This window comes from Humulus lupulus, chromosome 5, assembly GCF_963169125.1.
Source record: "Humulus lupulus chromosome 5, drHumLupu1.1, whole genome shotgun sequence".
Lineage (NCBI taxonomy): Eukaryota > Viridiplantae > Streptophyta > Magnoliopsida > Rosales > Cannabaceae > Humulus > Humulus lupulus.
The window spans coordinates 239,167,198-239,176,749 of NC_084797.1; the positions used below are offsets into that span (position 1 = coordinate 239,167,198).

Sequence of the window (9,552 nt, forward strand, 5' to 3'; positions counted from 1 at the left end):
ACTCCCCATCTTGTTGGCGAATTTCAACCAACTGGTTCGCTTTGGTCGGATGCACACGACTTGCGTAGAACTGTCTGTAGAACTCCCTTACGAACATTTCCCAAGAAACTATGCTTGCAGGAGGGAACTTAAAAAACCATTCCTGCGCAGCTTCAGAAAGTGTTGCAGGGAAGATCCTGCACGGAGCGTCTTCGGACACTTTCTGAATATCCATCTGAATTTCAAACTTGTTGACATGGGACACTAGGTCCCCATATCCGTCAAAGTTTGGGAGCGTAGGCATCTTGAATTTGCTGGGAGTTTCAGCATTATCTATCCTTTGTAAGAAAGGAGTGCCTTTCCTCCTATCGTGGTCGATGTAAGAAGTCCTTCCCCCGACCAGCTGCTGCACAACCTGGTTGAGGGCGTCTATCTGGGCCTGCACAACGGCAGGAATCGCTGTGGCCTCTGTTGCCGGGGGGACGTTCTCTCCATGCCTCTCACGGCGATCGTTGAGTACATCTCTCAGGTCCTATTCTCTTCTCCGCTGCTCGCTACCCCCGAGCCGGTTGAAGACATTACTTTGTCTGGGCTGCCCCCCAGCATCCTGTCTATTTGGTTGGTCATCTTGAGGTACCTGGCTCCTGCCTTTACCTCTTTCTTCATTCCTCGCACCGGAATTTCCTTTGCTTGAGTCGGCCTCATTATATCCGTGGCCATCTCTGAACCTTGACTGGCTATGGTGAGATCGACTGTTCCCTCGATGTCCGTTCCTGGCTGAACTGTCCCGAGCGTTAGAGGGTGGCCTGCACTGGTCGTGGTGTCCCCGTGCATCATCGTGCCGTGGGGGGCCCCGGACCGCAGATCCTAACTCTGAGTCCCTCCTGTTGCCAGGAGGGTACTGACCTCTGTTCGGTAGGTTCGGCCCATCATCCCTACGGCTTCTAGGGCTGCGAGGCTGATGCTCGGCCCTATTCTGCCTCTGTTGCGGGGGATTACCCCGAGCAGCTTGGGATGGTGGCTGTGCCTCAGGATCCAGTGGAACATCGTCATGGGGCATCTGAGGCTGCTCGGGCCTTTGTGGACTCGAAGGCTAGATCGGTGGGCTTGGATTAGGACCCCTCTGGGGCGGCCCATTCACAGGTTGGTCAGGCTGCGAGGCAGGTGCAGCCTGATTTCTAGCCAATAGCAAGGCTGCTTCGAGGGCTGCCATGGCTTCGTTCTGGTGGCGGTCCACCTCCGCCTGCCTTTCGCTCAATTCCGCGCGCTGTCGTTCAATCTCCTGCTGCTGTCGTGCCATAACTTCAGCGACAGTCTCCTGACTGGCCCTCAGACTAGCCAGTTCTTCCTACAAGGCGCCTAGGGTACTCTTCAACGTTGCATCATCCATTTCCTCCTCCTCAAAGTCCAATTGTGGCTCATCCTCTGCCATGCTTGCAGGAGGAGGAGGTGGCGGGTTTGACGGTGTAGCGGCGGCCGCCTGTCCAGTTTTCTTTCCAGCTTTCACCATTAGTTTTCTCAACAACGATAAATCAAGCTCTCAATGAAAGCACCAGAATGTTGACCCAAGATTTGGCCAACTGACACGGAGTCAGAATATACTTGATATGAATGAATATATGAGGAAGAACGTAATGACAAAAGTAAATAAAACATAGTATTTTATAGTGGTTTGGCCCCAGGATCTGGTAATGACCTACGTCCACTTAGACTGATATTGATATAAAAATCAGAAGAATGATCAAAGAACTAGGGTTCAATGAGTTTCACTGATCTCTGAAGAACAATACAATATTGCTAGGAGAATTCCTATAATCTCTAACGATTCAGAAGCTAAAAGTCCCTCCCTTGAGCTATCTCTTCCTATTTATAGGCTCAAGGGGGATTACAAAAGATTGTTACAGATATTCTTTCCTGAATAATCGGATACTCAGGAGATTGTATGAGATAAATTCGGGATTCACAAAGATCTTCCCATTAATGTTGCCTTGTATGCGGAACTATCGACCAGACTGGTCGCAGGTAAGACAGGTTCGCACTGCTTCTAATGTGTCTTCTGGTCGATACTCTAGTAGAACGTTTCCAGGTGTCAGCCACGTGTCCAGGGATCACTTGCCACGTCACCAATGCTAATTTTCTGGATAACAGTTTTAATTTAATTAATACCAATAATTTATATTTGTTTGTTGTATAATTTTCTTTTCAGATGTTATAAAAATATTGGCAATAATAAAGTGGGCCCAAATAAGAAAAGTGGGCAGGCCCGACATGGGCCGGACCCATGGGCTGTGTTGGGCTTACTCTTTCAAATATGGGCCAGCCCAATCCGGCACGAATTGAAATACGGGCCCGACCCGAATTATTTGGAGGCACGAAAAATGTGGGCCGGGCCGCTCACATTTACACCAGCTTGCCCATATTGTTTGCATGTGATTTTCTCTTTTCCATAGACAGGCATGTCGAAATATACGACAGGTGGTTGAAATATACAAACAAGTTGTTGAAATTTCAGACAACTTGTAAAAAAGGTGTAATTAATAGCCAGACAAGTAATCGAAATTTTAGACGGCTTGTCAAAAGTAAAAGACAAGAAATCTAAATCTTAGGTGACCTGTCGAAAAAGTGTAATATAGACAAGCTGTCAAAAAATAGAGACAGGTTGTCGAATTCTTTAGATGGGTTGTTGAAATTTCGGACAGGCTGTCGAAAGTAATAGAGACGTAGTCACAATTTCAGACGGTTTGTCGAAAATAATAGACAAGTAGTTGAATTTTAGACGTCCTATCGAAAATAATAGACATGCACTTTAAATTTTAGATATTTTGTCGAAAGTAATAGACATGTAGTCAAAATGTTAGAGGACCTGTCGAAAAGGTGTAATTAACCACAAAAAAAGTGTTAATTAGGATCTAATACTATGAATAACTACAATTAAATCAATTTATCGTCTTATTAGTACCTTATTAAGGTTGAGATAGATAAACAATACCTTATTAACGACATGTTGATATGCAATGTTTCATAGTGTTATTGGAGCTTTCTTTTTTCTTGGTACATTTTCAAAATTTTAGACGTGTTGTCAAAATTAATACCACAGTTACTCATATAATTTCAAGGGCCCCAACAATCTTAACTTTGGCAAGCTAAATATTTATGATATGTCTAAATAAGAATCAAAGTTGAATGAGTCATTTAATTTAGCTTAGGTTAGAAAATTCATTTTGAAAAAAAAGGACACTAGTTAAGTGTAAGGGTTTGAGATCCAAAACTACAAAGTTGCATTGACCACACACTACTCAAAAGTTTATTGTCTCAAATAAATTCTTCCAAGGCACAAATAGACAAAATACAAGTATATGTGACCTAATTGGGTTTCATATCACTCTTTCTCATCTTCAATAAAACTTCAACACATCTATTTGTATCTCCATTTCTCCCGTAACCTTTAATCATGACAGTGGTTCTCCCCATGTTTTAGGCGTGTGATATTTCTCTCTCTCTCCCCATGGCTCGGAAGAGGAAAGGTATATCGAAGCTGGTGGTGGTTTCCGATGAGACGGTGGCAGAGGACCTCCCTTCGATCCAAGAAGTGGAGCCTGAACCGATTCCTGTTGAAGAATTTCATGATCCTTGCGCCGAGTTAGAGATGGACCGTGGAGTTAAAGCGATGTGTGTTGGAAGCTTGAATCGCACCTCTCCCATATCAGCGAGTTGGGCTGAGGAGGCAGAGGGAACCGATTATCAGAGGTCGGCAAAGGACGTTTGGTGTAAGTTCATATTGAATCAGGTTCTAACCCCTTCTACTCGTCTGAACTTCACTGAACCCCTGAAAGTGGGTGATCAAATTGTTGCCCGTCTAGATTTGGAGGAGGTGGAGATTGAAGCATCGTTCTGGAAAAATTCCATTGTTTGTATTGTGCTAGGTGCTAACCCGCCTTTTAGAGTGTTTGAAGGTTTTGTCAAAAGAGTTTGGGGAAACTTAGGTGTTGATAAGGTTGTGAGAATGCACTCAGGTTTTACTTTAGTTAACTTCAGGGATAAAGCTACTCGGGACCTGATATTGGAAATGGGTGTCATTCATTTTGTCAAAAAACCAGTTGTCCTTCGTCCTTGGACAACAGACATGGACTCTGTGAGAATGGTCAAGTCTGTGCCGGTGTGGATTAGGTTGAATGGTTTGGGATTGCAATATTGGGGAAAAAATAGTCTCAGTGCTATGGTGAGTACTATTGGCAAGCCGATTATGGTGGATAAGGTGACTCAAAGTAGATCAATGGTGAAATATGCAAGGGTATTGGTGGATATGGAGATTTCGGACCACCCTCCGAAATCTATTGCTTACATCAATGAACAGGATCAATTAGTTGAACAATTGGTGGAGTATGAATGGCTCCCTTTTAAGTGTGTTGCGTGTAATCAATTAGGTCATTTAGTGGCTAATTGTAACAAGGAAAAAGGAGTGGTTTGGAAGAAGAAAACTTCTGTTGAGAATGGAGAAAAACAAGATAAGAAGAAAAATAGTACAGAGTTAGATCTTCAGCAGCCATCTGGGTCTGGCAGTCCAGAAAACAGGGTGATTAATTATACAAGTAATGTAGCTGAAGAGAAGACAAAGAGCTCATATAAGAGCTTTGACTCAAAGGAGAGTTGTGAAGTTCAGGGCATTTCAAACGCTGCTCAACTTGATGAAACAGGAAGTGTTGTATTTGCTGGCAATTGGATTACTCCCAAAAGAAGAGGGACAAGACAGGTAGTGGCAGCTCCTTATAAGACAGAAGCAGCTCCAGGCAAGGCTAATTCGGGTAATGGATATGCGGTTCTACAAGAATCTGGGGATGGGCTTTTGGTTACCAATTCTAACCCAATTAATTGATGGAAGTTTGTAATATGGTGGGGTGGAATGTGAGGGGTATGAATAAACAAGAAAAGCAAAAAGCTATTCTAGATGTTTGCAAGGAAAATAAGGTTGGTTTTGGTGCTCTATTTGAGACTAAGGTGAAACATGAGAAGATTGATGAAGTCTTTGAGAATAATTTCCCTAATTGGGATTACTTTTCTAGTCCTATCACCTCTGGTAGGATATTGGTTTTTTGGCAAGCAAAGTTTGTGAAGGTTGACATCTTGCTAGAAGATCCTCAACTTGTTCATTGCAAGATTAAAGTGTGTGGAGAAAGTTTTCTTTGCCACGGTGGTTTATGGTAGTAACTCTATGGGGGAGAGGAAAAAATTATGGGACAAGTTGGCTAGTATTGGTCAACTGAATAATCCTTGGATTATTTTTGGGGATTTTAATGCTATGTTTAGCTTCTAGGACAGGAATGGTGGGAGACAAATTCTAGCTAAAGATATTGTTGATGCTCAAAACTGGCTGGCTTTAGGCCAAGTGGAAGAATTTAAATGTTCTGGAGCGCACTATACTTGGTCAAACAAGCATGAAGTTGGAGACCGGATTTTCTCCAAGCTAGATCGAGTTTTTACTAATGATTATTGGCTGGACTCTTTCCCGAAAACTGAAGCTTGCTTCAAATGGGACTGTGTTTCAGACCATAGTTACTGTGTGATTAAAAGCCAGGAACTAAACAAGGTGGGGTTCATACCTTTTAAATATTGTAACCACTGGTTGCATTATAGAGGTTACAAAGAAACAGTTTTACAGTGTTGGAACTCTACTTTAGGTTCAGGAGGAGGCCTTAGTAAGTTGGTTCAGAAACTTTTTAGAGTAAAACATGTTTTGAAAAGATTTAACATGGAAGAGGTTGGTGATGTAGTCTTGGATTACAGGGTGGCTAAGGAAGATTTCAGTAAAGCTTAGGAGGCCTTGGCTTTTAATCCCACTGATTATTCTTTGCATCAGGCGGTTAGTCAAGTTCAGCAGAAATTTACTGATAAGCAGATCCGATATGCTAGCTTTCTCAAGCAGCAGAGTAAAGTTAATTGGGTTAAGTTCAGTGATGATAATTCGAGATACTTCCATGCTGTTATGAGGAAAAGAAGATTGGAAAACAGAATCACATCTTTCACTATTGGTGACAAAATTGAAGATGATTATTCGAAAGTAGTTGAACACTTTCTCTCCCATTTTGAAAACTTTATGGGGAGGAGAAGTTTGGCTAATAAGGAGATTAATATAGACTGTTTGAACCAGGGAAATAGGCTGACTTTGGAGCAGCAAGTCAGATTATTAAGGCCGTTTAATAAGAGTGATGTGAAGAAGGCACTTTTCAGCATTCACTCTTCCAAAAGTCCTGGGTTGGATGGCTTCGGATCGGGTTTCTTCAAGGGATTATGGGCAGATATTGGGGATGAAATCTCTCAATCTGTGTTAGAGTTTTTTCAGAATGGGTTCTTGCCGAAGTCGCTGAATGAAACGGTGATTTCCCTCATTCCTAAGGTAGCAGAACCGAAATCAGCAAGTAATTACAGGCCTATTGCATGTTGTAGTACACTTTATAAGTGTATCTTGAAGATGATCTGTACAAGACTTTCGGAAGTGCTTCCCTTCCTTGTTCATAGCAATCAAGGGGCTTTCATAAAGAATAGAATGCTTGCTCATAATATTATGATTTTCCAGGATCTCCTCAAAGAGTACACTAGGAAGAATATTTCAGCGAGATGTATACTGAAGATAGATCTCAGCAAGGCATATGATACAGTTGACTGGCACTTTGTGGAGGAGCTGCTTAAGCATCTTTGCTTCCCCTCGAGATTTATTGATTGGATTCTGGTTTGTTTGAAAGGAACGAGCTATAATCTTCTTATGAATGGAAGAATTCAGGGCACGTTCAAAGGGGAAAAAGGTCTTCGGCAAGGAGACCCTATGTCTCCTCTTTTGTTTGTGCTGATAATGGAGTATTTAACCAGATTATTGGCTCATTGTTCTGGTAAAAAAGGGTTTGGTTTTCATCCTATGTGTAAACAACTTAGGTTAACTAACCTATGTTTTGCAGATGACTTGATACTATTTTGTAAAGGCAACATTAGTTCAGTGAGAGGTATACAAGAAGCTTTCAAGAAGTTTTGTGATTCTACAGGTCTTTCTGCGAACAAATCAAAATCTCAAATCTTCTTTGGAGGAGTTAAGGAAATCATTAAAGTTCAGACTCTTGACTTGGTGCAAATGGATGAAGGCTCTTTTCCTTTGAAATGCTTGGGGGTTCACATTCGTCCTACTAAATGGAAAGCTTCAGATTGTGGGGTGATCTTGGATAAGCTGAACAAGAATCTCAACTGTTGGGCGAGTAGGAATCTTTCTTTTGCTGGTCGCGCTCAACTAATTCACTCGGTCTTGCTTGGTATTAGAAACTTCTGGATGAGTATATTCATTCTTCCGTACAAAATCACAGCGGCCATAGATAAAAGCTGCCGTGACTTCCTGCGGGGCTCTAAAGGGAATAGGAGTAAGCTTCATCTCCCTTCTTGGGAGAAGGTTTGTCTCCCTAAAAAGCTGGGTGGTATTGGTTTTCGTGAAGGCAAGAAATGGAACATGGCATTGATGGCGAAATTTTTATGGGCGACATCAACCAAACAAGACTGCCTTTGGGTTAAATGGATTAACTCCATATATCTTAAGGAGCAAATCATTTGGAGTGTTCCTATTAAACAAGAAATGAGTTGGTATTTTAAGAAACTGTTGAGACTTAGACAAGTTACTGATGAAGATTCCTTGAGGCAAGCTGAAAAGGGAGGTAACTTTCGAATAAAACATTTTTATACCTCTCTTGTTAATGCTCAATCAGTTGTTTATGCTGAAACTATGTGGAATAAACTCCTAGTGCCTAAGCATAGATTTATATACTGGCAGATTTTCAACTCTCAGTTGCTTACCAGAGATCATTTGAGTCGATTCTTGCCTATTTCCTCTGCTCTTTGCCCTGTTTGTGAATCTGAAATTGAAACTCACAGCCATCTGTTCATGAAGTGTATCTTCTCCAGGAAAGTTTTTGGGGAAATCAACAGCTGGCTGGGCTGTTTTCAGTGGCCGAATTCCTTCTTGGAGCTTCAGCATTGGTGTTTGGTAGCTGTGCGTGATCTGAAGAACCAGATTTTAAATACTGTTTTATCTGCATCTTTGTATTTTATTTGGAGAAACCGGAACAATTGCATCTTTAATTCTGTTTGTAGTATGGCTAGATGCATTAGTTTGGAAATTAGGAAAGTTGTTAAATATAGAGTCTTGGGTCTGGGTCCTCTTAATCATAGCAAAAGGGACAGTTATTTACTTAATGTTGTAGAGGGCTGGTAGTGGTTTCTTTGAGTGTTGTTGCTGCAGTTGCAGCCTGCCGGTTGGGTGGTTTGTAGCTGCTGCTACTTGCTTTGCTTTGTATTTGTTTGGTTTTTGAATAAAAGATTTTCTCTTGTTCAAAAAAAAAAAAAACCTTTAATCATGACACTCAATCATCTTAGTAGTGTTCAATATGATCTAATTGGTCATTTTAGTATTAAGGTTGATTATGACACTCAATCATATTAGTAGTTTGACTAGGATATCCACCACTCAATCCTTAATCATCAAGTGATGGTAGGTTAACATAGTTTTATTTGAATCATATTAATTAGGATCCAATAATGACGATATGCACCTTTATATAGCATTATTTGAGCTTTCTTTTGTAGACATTTTCACACTTTTAGACATATTGTCGAAATTTCAAACAAGTTGTCGAAATATGTAGACAGGTAGTCGAAACATTCAGACAAGTAGTCGAAATACAAAACAAAAATCAATTTAACAATATAAAGTTGATCTAATACTGTAAAAGATACAATTAGATCAATTTAACAACTATAAAGTGTTCATTATGATCTAATTGGTCATCTTATTATTAAGGTTGATTATGACACTCAATCATCTTAATAGTTTGACTAGGATATCCACCACTTAATCTTTAATCATCAAATGATGGTTGGTTGACAAAGTTTTCTTTGAAACATGTTAATTAGGATCTAATCATAATGAGGATATACACCTTTATTTATCTTTGTTAGAGTTTTTTTTTAACATCAATAGAAGTCTATAACAATTTGATACTCACTACTATAAAAAAGCTATTTGCGTCAGTTTCTAACTGCCACAATTGAGTTTTTGCGTCAGTTTTATATGTGACGCGGAATTTCATGACGCAAACCAGGCTGGTATTTGCGTCAATGGGGAACTGTCACAAATGTTAAAAAAAACGAGGTTTTTTGCGTCAGTTAGGAACTGTCACATAAAATATTAATCAAGGAAATTGCAAATGTTTATGCCAATTTCTCTGACCTATTTTAATAAAAAAAAACAGCAGCAGAAACATAAAAACAACTGCATAAACAGAAAAACAACAACATAATTTTTTTAAACATTTATGTAAAGTTAACATTTGTGATCAAATCTACAAAAGTAATTCAGATTTCAAAGTTAATCTATGTATATAGTTATAACTTGTGTTCTAAATTTTAAGTATTAAACACTTAAACTAAAATTTCCTCACCAACTTGTTCATTTGCTAACTGAGATACGCCATAATTGATTCAGTCCACTAATCCCGTATCTCGTTGATTTCGTTAGCCGAATATGGTGCCATATTTGTAAACTAA

The 9,552-nt window shown here is 40.3% G+C and overlaps 1 protein-coding gene across 1 annotated transcript; it reads left to right on the forward strand.

Moving 5' to 3' along the window:
- Positions 1 to 4,866: 4,866 nt before the first annotated feature.
- Positions 4,867 to 8,221, forward strand: LOC133780148 (uncharacterized). The gene is made up of 3 exons (XM_062220021.1): positions 4,867 to 5,177; positions 5,296 to 5,734; positions 5,834 to 8,221. Exons 1-3 carry the CDS (start codon positions 4,867 to 4,869, stop codon positions 8,219 to 8,221), a joined length of 3,138 nt encoding a protein of 1,045 aa, XP_062076005.1.
- The last annotated feature ends 1,331 nt before the right edge of the window (positions 8,222 to 9,552 follow it).

Excerpts from the sequence above, each read along its gene's own strand:
- LOC133780148 (XM_062220021.1), top strand. The coding sequence starts at position 4,867 with ATGGTGGGGTGGAATGTGAGGGGTATGAATAAACAAGAAAAGCAAAAA. Across the intron at positions 5,178-5,295 it reads CTTTGCCACGGTGGTTTATG|GAATGGTGGGAGACAAATTC; the intron begins GTAGTAACTCTA and ends CTTCTAGGACAG. Across the intron at positions 5,735-5,833 it reads AAAGATTTAACATGGAAGAG|GCGGTTAGTCAAGTTCAGCA; the intron begins GTTGGTGATGTA and ends TCTTTGCATCAG.